The 15,949-nt window shown below is 43.8% G+C and overlaps 1 protein-coding gene across 1 annotated transcript in view; it reads left to right on the top strand.

Moving 5' to 3' along the window:
- LOC111162138 (integrator complex subunit 6-like) overlaps positions 1-15,949 on the top strand; it is a 53,207-nt gene extending 37,258 nt beyond the window's left edge. The window contains 5 exon segments of the mRNA XM_022526332.1: positions 13,045-13,234; positions 14,869-14,991; positions 15,376-15,437; positions 15,439-15,470; positions 15,850-15,949. Of these exon segments, the coding sequence (XP_022382040.1) occupies positions 13,045-13,234; positions 14,869-14,991; positions 15,376-15,437; positions 15,439-15,470; positions 15,850-15,949 (507 nt within the window).

Genomic DNA, 15,949 nt, shown 5'->3' with positions numbered 1-15,949 from the left:
CCTCTCCCAACCTCCCTCCCCCCATCAACCCTCAGTTTGTTTTGTGAGATTAAGAGTCACTTATGGTTTGTCTCCCTCCCAATCCCATCTTGTTTCATTTACTCTTCTCCTACCCCCTTAACCCACCATGTTGCATCTCCTCTCCCTCATATCAGGGAGATCATATGACAGTTGTCTTTCTCCGATTGACTTATTTCGCTAAGCATGATACCCTCTAGTTCCATCCATGTCGTCGCAAATGGCAAGATTTCATTTCTTTTGATGGCTGCATAGTATTCCATTGTGTATATATACCACATCTTCTTTATCCATTCGTCTGTTGATGGACATCTAGGTTCTTTCCATAGTTTGGCTATTGTAGACATTGCTGCTATAAACATTCGGGTGCACGTGCCCCTTCGGATCACTACGTTTGTATCTTTAGGGTAAATAGCCAGCAGTGCAATTGCTGGGTCATAGGGTAGTTCTATTTTCAACATTTTGAGGAACCTCCATGCTGTTTTCCAGAGTGGTTGCACCAGCTTGCATTCCCACCAACAGTGTAGGAGGGTTCCCCTTTCTCCGCATCCTCGCCAGCATCTGTCATTTCCTGACTTGTTAATTTTAGCCATTCTGACTGGTGTGAGGTGGTATCTCATTGTGGTTTTGATTTGTATTTCCCTGATGCCGAGTGATGTGGAGCACTTTTTCATGTGTCTGTTGGCCATCTGGATGTCTTCTTTGCAGAAATGTCTGTTCATGTCCTCTGCCCATTTCTTGATTGGATTATTTGTTCTTTGGGTGTTGAGTTTGCTAAGTTCTTTATAGATTTTGGACACTAGCCCTTTATCTGATATGTCATTTGCAAATATCTTCTCCCATTCTGTCAGTTGTCTTTCGTAACATTTAAAAATAGAAACGATTCGGATTTTTTAAAGGAAATCAAATAATGGACACTGTAGGAGTATTATTAGTTCATTTTCTCTCAGATCATAGCACTATAAGTATTGCATTTCAGCTCCCAAATGTTTCCTTTTATAATCTGATTATCTACCTCCACCTCTTTTTTTTTAAACTTTTTAAAATTTCTTTTCAGCGTAACAGTATTCCTTGTTTTTTTTTTTTTAAATTTCTTTTCAGCATAACAGTATTCATTGTTTTTGCACCACACCCAGTGCTCCATGCAATCCGTGCCGTCTCTAATACCCACCACCTGGTTCCCCCAACCTCCCACTCCCCGCCCCTTCAAAAGCCTCAGATTGTTTTTCAGAGTCCATAGTCTCTCATGGTTCACCTCCCCTTCCAATTTCCCCCAACTCCCTTCTCCTCTCCATCTCTCCTTGTCCTCCATGCTATTTGTTATGCTCCACAAATAAGTGAAACCATATGATAATTGACTCTCTCTGCTTGACTTATTTCACTCAGCATAATCTTCCAGTCCCATCCATGTTGCTACAAAAGTTGGGTATTCATCCTTTCTGATGGAGGCATAATACTCCATAGTGTATATGGACCACATCTTCTTATCCATTCGTCCGTTGAAGGGCATCTTGGTTCTTTCCACAGTTTGGCGACTGTGGCCATTGCTGCTATACACATTGGGGTACAGATGGCCCTTCTTTTCACTACATCTGTATCTTTGGGGTAAATACCCAGTAGTGCAATTGCAGGGTCATAGGGAAGCTTTTGTTCCAAATTTTTATTAAAATTCTTATTTTGCTAACCTGTAGTTTGATAGTGGTTTCAGGAGTAGGATTTAGTGATTTATCACTTACATACAACACCCAGTGCTCAACACAACAAGTGCCCTCCTTAATCCCCATCACCTATTTACCCCGTCCTCTACCCACTTCCCTCCATCAACTCTCAGTTTGTTCTCTATTGTTAAGAGTCTTCTATGGTTTGCCTCCCAACTCCTCTTTTTTTCCCTTGCATATGTTTATCTGCTTTGTTTCCTAAATTGCACATGTAAGTGAAATCATATGGTATTTGTCTTTCTCTGACATATTTCGCTTACACAATATGCTCTAGCTCTGTCCAAATTGTTGCAAATGAGAAGATTTCTTTCTTTTTCATGGCTGAGTAATATTCCATTATATATATGTGTGTGAGTGTGTGTGTGTATGTGTGTATACACTGTATGTGTGTGTGTGTACACACACACATACACACACACACACACACACACAGAGAGAGAGAGAGAGTGAACTTCTTATATCCACTTATCAGTCAATGCACATTTGGATATTCTCCATAGTTTGGCTGTTGTTGATAATGCTACTATAAACATAAGGGTGCATTTACTCCTTAGAATATGTACTTTTCTAACCTTTGGGTAAATACCTAATAGTGCAATTTCTGAATTGTGGGGTAGATCTATTTTTAACATCTTGAGGAACCTCCATGCTGATTTCTGGAGACTAATGGCTTTAAATCTAATCAGATTAAAGAAGGCATTCCAGAACCCAGAACAATTCCACAGAAGTCATCTTTATATTTGTTCTTTGTTCTCTAGAAAGTCTATCAGTATATTTATGTGTGTGTGTGTGTGTGTGTGTGTACATATGTGTGTGTCTCATGGATTTGAAACTTCATAAGGAAGTGGTCTTATGCAAAGTTGGAACTCATTGAACAGTCTATAAGGTTGGTGTCTCCCTGTTGGACACCAGAGCAGCTCAGACATTCAGGAAGAAAAGATCACACTCAGGCCTAAACCCAAAGGCATGAGTTGGAACCCCCACAAAGATTTAACTGAAACTCACGTCTTGTCTTTTGCTTTCACCTTGAGAAAGAGGATAATCTGCAGAAACCTGAGCCTTTCACAATACAAAGCCCTTTCCTCTGATTCAGGTTAGATGACTGTTCTTCAGAGAGACCTTCCTTGACCACCAAATTCAAAGTACCATCTACTTGTGTTCCTTCTCTTCACCTGACTTCAACATTTTTCAATGCACTTACATCATGTTAGAGTCCCTCTGATTGTTTGGTGTTATCTCCCAACTGGAATGGAAGAAGCATGGGAAGAGGGTCCAGTTCACTGTTCTTTCACACCTAGATAAGCAGCTGCCACTTAGATGGTTTAGAGCAAATACCGAATGAATTACTTTTGGCCCTCACAACCAGTCTGGGAGGTTGATGCTGTCAGGGGCCTCGGTTTGTAGGAGGGGATGTGGAAACACAGAAAGATTAGGCATATAACCCCAGGTCATGAGCAGTATATGCTCATGGGTGGACCTGGAGCAGCCACTCAGAACCAGGGCTGGCTTGAAGCCAAGCTCTTTCCACTGCTCCAGGGCTGCCCCCAGACTTCACAGCCTCCAGCTACTCCTGGCTCACAGTCTGCCATTGGTCCTTATTTGTCATCTGACTCTGGATCTGGGGCATTCTCTGCTCACTCTCCCTCCCTGACAGGAGCTCCCAGAAGAGGGGGGTCTTGCTTTTACCTGCCTCAGGCTCTCCCTAGCTCTTCAGCCCTGAGGACTTTCAGGAAGGGCTACCCAGTCAGACAGGGCTAAACTTCGGTCCCTCAGCAAATCCCTGGCCCACAGGGGAGTCTGCTGTCTGTATGCTACCCAAATGAGATCACTGGCCCCCAGTGAATGGCCCATGCTGTACTTCTCTCTGGCCCAGAGCCTGTAGCTTCTCTGACGTATTGGGCCATGCTTGTCTCTTATAGGCAGCACCAAGCCTGAGCAGAACCTTTCCCAAGCACCTCAGACATGCCAGGGTAGGCTTTGGTTTCTTACCATCCTTCTCACCACAACCCCACAGCCACCTAATGAGGCAGAGGTCACAATTTCCACTTAACACCTAAAGACACTGACTCCGCAAAGAGCCAGTCCTTTCTCCATCTAACAGCTGGCTGGGAGCTGACGCCAGAGTGATTCCCAGTGTCCCTCAGGCCATAGCGTGTGCTCTTGAGAATGGTACAGCACCGTGCCCTTGCTTCACAAAAGGGAACATGGATTCCTTACTAAACTGAGATCTACAGACTAACGAGTGCCAGGACTTTGTTTCCCAAGTGAAGAAGTTGTGAACCTTAAAAATAAATCTGTTGGGCCACTGAGGTGGCTCAGTTGGTTAAGCATCTGACTTTGGTTTTGGTAATGATCTCAGGGTCCTTGGATCAAGCCCAGTTTGATCTATGCTCAATGGGGAGTCTGCAACTCCCTAGCCCTCTGATCCTCCCCCTGCTCATGCTCTCCCTTTCTCATATTAATAAAATCTTAAAACAAATAAAACTGTCAGTTATTGTGCCAACAAAATGCATTTATTTGAAGAAAACAGAAAATGGCAATCCAGAGTAAACAAGTTACAGCAAAACGATAAGCAGGTTCAGAGAACAAAGGAGAAGTCTCTTTTATTAGAGGAGAATGGGCATTTGGAAAGCTGTTATTAAGTCCACTGCAGTAAACTGGGATTTGAAAGTATAGCCACTTCTCACTGGCTGAGCTGTGAGTGTTCCACTTTGTCTGGGCTGTTGCTGGGGGAGGAGGAAATTCTTTCTTCCTCCTGCTGGGATAGTAAGGGAGCAGCTGAAGTAGTATGGACTTGCATGGTAAATTCCCCCTATGGATGTGCAATGGATAACCAGGGGTAGCGCATCAGTGCTCCCCCTACTGGCCCCCTTGAATCCAATTTGGTGACCTTATGTTTTATAAAGTTTCATAAAGTGCATGGCAAGATCCCCCTTTCATGTCCAAGTACAGCTAGGTTCCCTCCATGGCTCAAGACGAGCACATAAGCCTTCTAGAAAAAGTTGTTTATGCAGTCAGGGCTGTATGAACTTCCCTTTAAACTGTTTGAAACAGGGACACCTTGGTGGCCCTGTCAGTTAAGCTTTTGCCTTCAGTTCAGGTTAGGATCCCATTTTCCTGGAGTTGAGTCCCGCATCCGGCTTTTTGTTCAGTGGGGAGCCTCCTTCTCCCTCTGCCTGCCTCACCCCTGTTTGTGCTCTCTCTGTCTTTGACAAATAAAATATTTAAAAAATGTTTTTAACGGTTAAAATGATTTCAAACATTTAAACTATTCAGCCAGGAAGGACCGACAAGGGCAATCATGGATGGGGAAGTTGAAAAGAGAGGTGTAACTGTCCAAGCACACTCAGGACTCCCGGAGGTCTCCCCATCCCTGCGCTGCAGCCACCCCAGCTTCCTGCTTCCCTGCACTGGCAGCCGGAGCCCCAGGCCTTCGGGGGTCTCTGCAGCTGGACTTCCTGCTGCCTCAGTTATGCTTCCCAAGTCTTGTCGCCCTTCCCCTCTCTCCTTAAATAGCGCTTCCTCACTGAGGCGCTTGTCACCCCATCTAAAGTGAGAGCCTCCGTCGTTCTCCTTCCGCCCCTTTTCGGTCAGCGCTACGACGCCGTGCAGACAACCGGTCCGCTGCTCCCTGGTGCTGCGTGGGTTCTGCGTGGAGAGCGACTGCGATCCCCTCGCCCATGTTCCTGAACCCTTTCTTCCTCATACGCAAACCCTGCCTTTGAGGGGCCATGGGAGGCCTCCTTTGCAGGTAGTTTTCACAGTATGGAGGCGCCGCCTATACGAGTTTCCTTCCAGAACCAAAAGGGAAACAGTATAAAGAGTTTACGGTCGGATACACTGGAGTGATACTTAGTACACTATGTAGCCTATACGAGGAGGCATGTCTGGGTCAGTGGCGGCGGGGCCTGTGAGAATCCACTCCCGCATACGGGCAAGGCGAACACGGGCAACTCCTGCCGAATTAACGGGTTGCAGAACCGTGCATAAATTAACCCAAGCCTGGCAACAACCGGAAGTGCGTTCACTCAGGAAAGATGGCTCCGTCCCCCTGGGGACAGTGGGCTTTGGGCTGTTGAGAGGAGCGCTATTCCTACTGCCCTGTCCTCAGCTCCGCGGTGGCCTTGAAACCAAGGACCTCACGTCCACAGTAGCTCGGAACACCAGCGACCCGTCAGCCACTGGAGGGGACTAAACTGATGGGAGCTCCCCACAAATCTCTGTTCCCAGACACTTGTCACTAGTGGACGTGCGTGGTGACTCCCTGAAAAGCACCGCTCCTGGGACTCGACCAACACAGAACAGTCTAGAGCTCTCTCTGTGGGCACAGCCCTGTTGCCATCTTAAGGTGCCAGGCAGGAGCCCTGCAGGGAGTGTTGAATAGAAGGGGCGACGGTAAGCATCTTGTCTTGCTTTCATTTTATGTACAAGAAGTACTTCAAATATTTCTGCCCCAAGAATAACTGGCAATGTAGATTTGTGTAGACAAATTTTTAGCAAATTCTTTCAATTTTTCCTCGAAATTATGATCATCAAATGTTCCTCCTCTTTTTATGTTAAAACAGGGGGCCAGTTTTTTATTTATTCAACCTCAGCTTCAAAAAGAACCTTTTCACCTGATATGTAAAAAAAAAGTTCTGGCTCCTAGAAATGTTTTTTGCTGTGGCCTGTGTGACCGAGTTCTGCCTCCAGGGGGCGCCTGAGACGCGGCCGGGACGACTTGCTTCCCTATTCTGGGCAGCAGGCAGGGCAGGCACAGCAGGCACAGCAGGCTCCTGGGGCGCATGAGGCTTTTCCAGAAACGGGAACGGCACCTTACACAGCTTGGGGGTCGGGCTGCTGCAGGGCAGTGTGGCCAGGAACACCCCTTGGCCCTTTCACCTCCTTGGGGCAGTAATAATAGATCAACCTTCTGGCCAGGCAGCTCTCTTTGCACACCACACCCAGACCCCCCAGGGGGCAGATTTCCAGCAACTCCCAGGAGGCACATTTCTAGAAAGTTCCACGTGAGAGGCACCACAACTTTACTGCCATTGTGTGAGTTGCTTCCAGGCTCCTGGAACAAGGTCGGGATTTTAACTCTGGGAGTGTGGATTCTTTTCCCTGGGGCTCACTCTGTGACCTGGAGGTGACTCTCCCTCGGTTGTGGTGTCTTCCTGGGGTATCTACCTCAGCTCTGTGGAGAGACGTGGGTAGGTTCTGATCTCAGCACAGGGGAGGCATTTTCTGGGCAGCTTGTCTCAGCCATGTTGGAGACGAGGCTGTCCTTGGTGGTGTCTTGAGTTCTTTGAGGGACGTTCTTTGTATAATTCTCAGTGCTGGTGAGGGGACATGTCTTTGGATGCTACCTTAGTCCTAAACCAGAAGGTGGGAGTTCCTGTTGGTTGCCTTCTATACTCAGGAATGCTTGCTATAGTGAGTCTTTAATCTCAACCACCATGTTGGGTGTGTGGGGGAGGGCTCTCCTTATGTCTACATGCATTTTGTGTTGAATAATGTGCTTTATTGGCCAGTCATGTATGTATTTTATGAAAAGCCTTTAGGAACTTCACCCACATTTTATTGAGATATTTGTAGTTTTAAAAATGATTTGTCGTTCAACATATATTTATATATATAAGTTTGTGTGTCTTCTGCTGATCTCTTTTGTTTTGTCAATCTCTCTCTCTCTCTCACTCTCTCTTTAAGAAAAAGTGTGTTGGTGGGGGGGCTAGGGGGAGAGGGAGAGAGAGAATCACTATCAGTCTTCACACCAATACGAGATTAAGATGGGGCTTGATCTCACAAAACTGTGATCGTGACTTGAGCCAAAATTAAGAGTCAGATGCTGAACTGACCGAGCCACCCAGGCACCCCATGTCACTCCCTTAATAGTGCCTTTTTGATGAACAGAAAGTCTCAGCTTAATTTAGTCTACTCAATCAATCTATTCTTCATGGTCAGTACTTTCATTCTTTTCAAAAGCTTTACTTTTTAAAACCATGAAGGAAATATCCTAAGTTTCTTCTAGCTCTCCTACTCATGGGAGATTCATGTTGTATGGACAGGGAGGGAATCAGAGCAGAGGTGCAGTCCCCCGCAGGGAGCAGGAGGACTTACAGAATGGATCACAAAGGTTTGCAGGCCCCGGTGTCAGCAATCTAGCACCTGCTGTTTCCAGAGTTATGTCTAGACTCCCTGTCCTGTCGCACTGGTGTATCTGCCCACACTTGCTCCAACCCCATAGAGTTGTCATGACTTCTATGTCTGCTGTCTGGCCGTGTGTGTCTTCCAACCTGGTGCTTTTGCCTAAATAGCGTCTCAGCTATTTTAGGCCCTTTGATATCCATACACTCTTTAGTATCAGGTCATGAATTATTCCCAATATTAACAGGGTGGGATTTTAAAATTTTAAATTAAAAAAATAATTTACATTTTAAGTATGATGCAATAATTATTCCGGGCCGAGATGACAATGGTGACTTAATAAGGAGTCTTGCAATCCAAGCAAAATTTCTAACTCCCCATTACTGAGGCCTTTATCATCTCGGTGAGGTATTCTGTTTTACGTGGAGTGCTCCAACACACCTTTTGTTAGGTTTACTCCCTGGGTTTTGATGTTCTTAACCTTCTTTTCAATGGTATTTTGAATTTCTTTTTCTAAATATTTTCGTTATTCCACAGAAATAGATGTGTTTTTTGGTTCTTGGTCCTACATCCAGTAACTTGGCTATTGTTCCTTTATTAACTTTAATTGTTTTATATCCTTTAGGATATTTTATGTACAAAAAAAATGCCATCTGTGAGTGACATTTTGGCTTCCTCCCTTCCAAAATTTATACTTAATATAGTTTCCTGGCACTGTGGCACACCTGATGAATTCCATATATTCTTGAATAGATAGTGGACATCCTTCTCTTAGCGGCCAATGTAGGTAGAAAGTGTTTGGGATATCACCATTAAGTATAATATTTGCTATAGGATATTTTGGGGTGAATACTCTTTACTAGGTCAAAGAAACTGGGTTTTATTTTAACCTGCTAATAATTTTTTCAAGATTTTATTTATTTGTGAGGGGGAGGAGAGAGAGAGAAAGAGAGAACATGAGTAGGAGGTGTGGCAGTGGAGGAGGGCAAAGCAGACTCCCTAATGGACAAGGAACCTGATCTGGGGCTCCATCCTAGGACCTGACCTGAGCTGAAGGCAGACTCTTAAATGAGTGAGGCACCCAGGCATCCCCAACCTGCTGATGATTTTTAATCATGAATAAATAGTTCTTGAACTTGTACCCTTGTACAAAATTAATAATGGAATTTTTCCTTGTTTTTTCTAAATATGCTATACAAAGATTTTCAAATTTGAACCCAATGTTGTCTTCATGGAATATACAACATCATGACATGAAGTCTCTCTTATTTGTCTCTTTGTGTTTTTTGTTTGTTAATCTTCTGTTTAGAATTTTTATATCTATTTTTAGGAAAGAAATCTAGGCCTGTAATGTTCTTTTCTTCTCATGTCCTTGTCAGATGTTGTCAAATGGTCCAAATCTAAGTTGTTACTGTCTGTGTTCTCCTGTAGGATTGTGGTGGATTCCTGTCCACCTAAATCCTAAAGACATTTAGGTCTTTCATCCATTTTGAGACTATTTTTGTTTATGATGTAAGGAAATGGTGCATTCTTATTCTTCTGCATGTAGCTGTCTAATTTTCCCAACACAATTTATTGAGGAGACTGTCTCTTTTCCATTGGATATTCTTTCCTGCTTTGTTGAAGATTAGTTGGCCATAGAGTTGAGGGTCCATTTCTGGGTTCTCTATTCCGTTCCATTGACCTATGTGTGTTTTTGAGCTGGTATCATACTGTCTTGATGATTACAGACTTTTAATAGAGCTTGAAGTCTGGAATTGTGAGGTTACTAGGTTTTCTTTTCGACATTCTTTTGGCTATTCGGGGTCTTTTCTGGTTCCATATAGATTTTAGGATTATTGGTTCCAGCTCTGTGAAAAAACTTAGTGATATTTTGATAGAGATTGCATTGAATGTATAGGTTGCTCAGGTAACACAGACATTTTAACATATTTATTCTTCCAATCCATGAGCACGGAATGTTTTATCCATTTCTTTGTGTCTTCCTCAATTTCTTTCTTGAGTGTTCTATAGTTTTCTGCATAGATATTCTTTATCTCTTTGGTTAGGTATATTCCTAGGTATCTCATGATTTGGGGGGCAATTATAAATGAGATCAACTCCTTCTTTTCTCTTTCTCATGTCTCATTGTTAGTGTATAGGAATACAGCTGATTTCTGTGCATTGATTTTATATCCTTCCACTTTGCTGAATTCTTGTATGAGTTCTAGCAATTTTGGGGTGGAGTCTTTTGGGTTTTCCACATAGAGTATCACGTCACCTGTGAAGAGTAAGAGTTTGATTTCTTCTTTGCCTGTTCAGATGCGTTTATTTCTTTTTGTTGTCTGAAAGCTGAGGCTAGACTTCTAGTACTATTTTGAAGCACAGTGGTGAGATCACACATCCTTGCCATGTCCAGGACCTTAGGCGTAAAAGTCTCAGTTTTTCCCCATTGAGAATGATATTCATAGTGGGCTTTTCAAATATAGCTTTTGTGTTATTGAGGTATGTTCCCTCTATGCTTGCAGTATGAAGAGTTTTAATCAAGAAAGGATGTTGTACCTTGTCCAGTGCTTTTTCTGCATCTGTTGAGAGGCTCATATGGTTCTTGTCCCTTTTTTATTAATGTAGAGTATCACATTGACTGATTTCTGGATGTTGAGCCATCCTTGCAGCCCAGGAATAAATCCCTCTTGGTCGTGGTGAATAGTCCTTTTAATGTACTGTTGGATCCTATTGGCTAGTATCTTGGTGAGACTTTTTTTGCATCTGTGTTCATTAGGGATATTGGTTTGTAATTCTTTTTGGTGGGGTCTTTGTCTGTTTTGGGGATCAAGGTAATGCTAGCCCATAGAAAGAGTTTGGAAGTTTTCCTTCCATTTCTGTATTTTGAAATAACTTCAGAACAATAGGTATTAATTCTTCTTTGGATCTTTGGTAGAATTCCCCTGGGAAGCCACCTGGCCCTGGACTCTTGTTTGTTGGGTGATTTTTGATTACTGTTTCAAGTTCCTTGCTGGTGATGGGTCTGTTCGGGTTTTCCATTTCTTCCTGTTTCAGTTTTGGTAGTTTATAGGTCTCTTGAAGTGCATCCATTTCGGGGCGCCTGGGTGGTTCAGTGGGTTAAGCCTCTGCCTTTGGCTCAGGTCATGATCTCAGGGTCCTGGGATTGAGCCCCACATTGGGCTCTCTGCTCAGCAGGGAGCCTGCTTCCTCCTCCTCTCTCTCTGTCTGCCTGCCTCTCTGCCTACTTGTGATCTCTCTCTATCAAATAAATAAATTAAATATTTTTAAAAAAAGAAAATAAAACTTATATATGTACAAAAATGAAAGTAAATATAATGAAAGGATAGAATGTAACTATACAAATGAAGATGAAAAGACAAAATAGAGAGAATATGAACTGACAGGTGAACAGGATAGAGCAATACACTATGTCCTGAGTGATTTTTCTTGTTTTTTTAGAAGAAGCTACATCTCAAAATTGTAAAGGAAGAAAACCTTAAACATATTTAACAGTGAAATTCAATACATTGAAATACATAGAATGTAACTGTGAAGATGAAAACTAAAGAGAACTTTAACAAAAAAGAAGAGGAAGAAAAAGGAATAAAAGAGAGAATATGATTAGACAGGTGAAAAGAATGAGCCATACAGTAGATTCTGGGTATATTTTGGTCTGTTTGTTAGAAGAAACTGCTTCCCAGAATTTTAAAAAAAGAAAAACTTGTGTGTGTGTGTGTATATATATATATATACATATATATATATATATAAAATTAAACACAATGAAAGGGTAGAATGTAACTGTAAGCATCAAAATTAAAAAGGATTAAAAAAGAGTTGATAAAATAAGAAATTAGTTGAAGAAGGAAAGAGAAAAAAAAATTGAAAGACTAAAGAATTGTGGGGAAAAACCCATGAATTCTATATCCTATTTTCCCCTAACCCTGGAGTTTTGCATTTCTCCGTGATCAGAAAACTTGGTCTTAGCTGATGTTCTTGCTGAGGGAGGGACCTGTTGCACTGATTCTCAGGGGTCTGTCCCAGGTGGAATTGCTCCGCCCTTGTTGGAGCCAGGTTAGGTAATTTGCTTGGGTTTGCTCTCTGTGGCTTTTGTGTCCGGAAGGGTTTCTGCAGCACTTTAGAGGATGAGAATGAAAATGGCAGTCCCAATCTCCAGCCCCAGAGCCGAGAGAGCTCGGGCCCCCACTCCTCTGTGGCCCTCAGGGAAAAGCCGTCAAACCTCACTTTTCTTCCTGGTCTCAGTTTGCACTCCACGCTCACCCAGGCTGTGACTGAGCATTTCTATCTCAGGGGCACAACCCTGTTTTGAGTCTCCAAACCCTGCAGAATCCTGCAGCATGCACCCATGCTATTCCTACCAGGGGGATGGAGGAGGGTCCTGTTGTGTGCTCTGGTTCGCAGGATATGGCAACTGTGAGCTGAGATCCCACTCTTGGGCATGCTGATTGCAGCCTGATTCCTTGCTTTCATGCCTGGGAACTCTTCTTCACTCAAGCACTCTTGGTCTTCCTGGGACCCAAGGAGTCCTGAGACCACACTGTCCCACCTAGGGTTCCACCTCACTTTGCCACCTGAGCATCTTTCAGGTAGGGACATTCCACCACTGGAGAAGACTTCTAAGAGTTCTGATTTTGTGCTTCACTGCTATATCAGTTCCCAGTCCCTGGTGATGCCAGTCCCAGTCCCAGTCCCAGATGATGGAACCTCCCATTCACCCCACCCCACAGTTTATATTCTCATTATTGCCTGGGATTCACTTCTCCACACCTCCTACCTTGCAGAAAGTCATCACTTTTCTTTTTGAGGAGATGCAGCTATTATTTTCTTAGATCTCTGGTTGAGTTCCTGGTGTTCAGAATGATTTGATGGCTAACTGGCTCTATTCCTGGGACCTGATGAAACTAAGGTCTCCTACTCCTCCACTGCCTTGGACTTGGACTATCTCTCTGCTGAAAGAAGTCTGATTCATCATGTACAATATTTGCCTTTGGGCTACACTGGTATATTAACTTCCTCCGTTTTCCCATACAGAGTGTTTGTGGGCATGGTTAACCTTGGCCCCTGAGAAAATTCATATAAATGATGCAGATGCATGTTGTATATACAAATGTAGAATGCAGTTTGGGCATGGTTACATTTTTGTCATTAATGGAACTTGTTTCCTGATTCTCCTTAGGAAGTGATGAGTGATAAAGCAGAGGAGTCTGCCATTGGGCCTGAAGACCAAATGAAACGTCATGGAGAACCTATGAGTCCTCCTCCATCTAAGAGACAGCCGAGCATGGCACTGTCAGTGGAACAGGAAGTTGAACAGGAAGGAGAGGGAGCATCCCACCCTGTGGACTCAGCTATGTCCTCGGAAGATGGTGAGGATGCTTGTCCTCCCCTCCCCTCCCTGACCTGACCCAGGATAGCCCTGCCTCTGGCTCCTCCATGCCTCAGGATCAGTTCCAATCAAGGTCACTGGGTTTGGGTGTGACTGCCATTAATTTCTTAGTCACACTGGACCACGTGTTCACTCTGTCCTTCGTGGAGACATTCCTGGCTTCCCAAACTCTGGACTCTACTGGTTCCTTCTCCTTATTGAATTTGCCTTTGTTCTCCTTTCTGATCTTCTTTCTGTCCTCTTGACACTGTCATCATTCCTGAGTCCCACTGTTACACTCTCCCGCATTCAACACCGCCTCGTCACTCAGCAGGCTGCTCCAGTAGCTTCTGAGCTTGCGTCCTGCTTTCCCATTTGACCCTGTGTAGCCCATTTGTTCCTGTGCACCCAGAGTGACCATGTCCATATAGAAATCAGATCATTACATGCATATCCTGAAACCCATCATCAACTCCCCAAGCACTCAGAACGGAGTCTGAGCTCCTGACACTGGTCCCCACACCTTGCATGACTTGGACCTGCCATCCTTTCCTGCCATCACCTGTTCTTTCCGTGTTCTCCTTGCTCTCTTTGTCTCTGTCCTTTGCTCCATGGCCCTAACTCATCCCCTCCTAGGGGCCTTGCATGGCCCACACAGCAGCTGGAACTCCTCCTCTGCATGTGTACAGGCCAACTCTGTCTCCTGTGCCCGGCTCTGCCTAGGGATCACCTCCTGAGAGGTCAGGAAGGCTTCCCTTCTTGCTCTCAGTCACATCACTGCTGACTTCCTTCTTAACAGAAAATGAAATGGTGTTAATCCTCTTGCCTATTTTCCACATAAGTTCTGCCTTCCCCATGAAGATGTAAGATCCATAAGGGCAGGGATTGTCTTTATCTGTTCTGGCTGTCTGGCTCCCTTCTGATCTCCCAGTTTTTGGCATATGTCTGGCACAAAGGAGGATGAGTAAATGCAGTAGAGGTGTCAGACGTGGTGTAGAAAAAAAATTTATCTCCTGAGACAGAAAAGACAGATGGAGAAGGTCATTTACTGACTGGGATTTCTAGTGATGGAGTGCCAATATCAGGCATCCTGACATCAAGTGACATGTTCAGCTTTTCACCTTGTAGAGGGCATCAAGGGAACATTGAATCCTGTGTCCCAGGGCTCTGTGAATGTTAATGGGTTATACTGTCCAAGTGTGTTCTGTGTTTATGCATCGTGCCAAGAATAGAGGAGGCTTCTTTATTGTATTATTTTTCCTGAGGTCAAATTTTCAGTACTGATACATCTAGCTGGTATATTCTTCTGCTATAAAAGGAAATTTAGAGACTGTGGAGCACATGGATGTGTCTGTGAGGTCGTTGAAATGCATGTCATCGTAGCTCCACATTCAGTTAGGTTTCCAGATGCACCTGTCATTCACAGTATCCACGGGGAGGGGAGGGAAAGTGGTTGATCCCCACCTGACGGCTTCTGGTCTAAATCTGATCTCCAGAGCTTGTAAGTATGGCAGGAGGTGGTACAATTAGATTCTTTGTGTCATGACTTAACCAGTGTCTGCAAGGGTGGGCTGATTCACAAAGCTTGTAGTCATGTACTCGTGGGAGGAATCATTCCCAGCTATCGCTCTGCAGATGAGCCCGTGATCAAAGCAATGTCTGTGTTGGGAGATGTGCCAGATCAACTGCCAATACCAGTGGAAATTAGTGCTGAAATGAAACTTCAATTAAAGGAGGAAATTCGACGATTTGGACAAAGTAAGTACAATAAGAATTTTTAGCAGTGAAACTACATGAAGTCTTTCCCATTCTGTGATTTAGACTAGATTCAACTGAGGTCTTGTAGCTAATCCTTCGCCAGAATTGTGTTTTCACATACTTTAGGACAGTTTCTCTTTATTTTGACTGAAATGTCCCAGTAAACGTTTTTTGTTGTCATTCTTTTATATCTCTTAATCGTTTATTGTGTACTAGAGTTCCGTTGGTGGATATGTTCGGGTGTCTGAATGAATGCATGGAAAGCACACATACTCTGTAACATTCTAGCTCTTGAGTGATTGCTGAGACACCAAGATTGAGTTCTACCTCCTCTTCATACTTTAGAGATATTGAAGGGCTTCCCCCCCCCCCATATATCTCCAGAATATGAAAGGGTCTTCAAATTGCTTGAAGGAATGGAAGGATCTGTAGAACTGCAGGACAAATTTTGTTTTATTGTCCGTCAAGGAAACAGCAAGGTGGGTATAGAGAGAAACTCTGTAGCACAGCGGGGCCCAGTGTGGTGCTGGGCGAGGGGTGTGGTTGGGCCTTGCTTGCATTTTCTCAACCGTAGTCTTCAATCAGATTTCATGTTTTCTCTGCTGTTATTAGATTGATATTATCTAAGTCTCCCTCACTTTTCCAAGTTCAAGAAGACTTGTGTTCACACTGGATTTTGAGGTAGGACAAGACCTCAAAATATTGATACTCTTTGTGTTTGCTGGGTTGTCCCTCACCAAAATGGTCCATTTTCTATTCCCTTGTAGATTGTGAATTCCCTTTCTGTCCCCCACAGTGCCTTCCACATTATGGTTCTTTGGGTGTCTTTTGGTTAATGACTTGTCTCTTTATTTTCAGATTTAAAAGACAAAACTTAATAAGGCACCTGCAGAAGGTACCAGAAAAATTAGAACTTGACCACCTTCTCAAGAAAGATAATTGCACCCCAAACTTATAA

Source organism: Enhydra lutris, unplaced genomic scaffold (genome assembly GCF_002288905.1).
Source record: "Enhydra lutris kenyoni isolate GAN:26980312 unplaced genomic scaffold, ASM228890v2 scaffoldscaffold89, whole genome shotgun sequence".
NCBI lineage: Eukaryota > Metazoa > Chordata > Mammalia > Carnivora > Mustelidae > Enhydra > Enhydra lutris.
The sequence above is the reverse complement of the archived record's forward strand: the minus strand, read 5'-3'. Positions and strand labels throughout refer to the sequence as shown.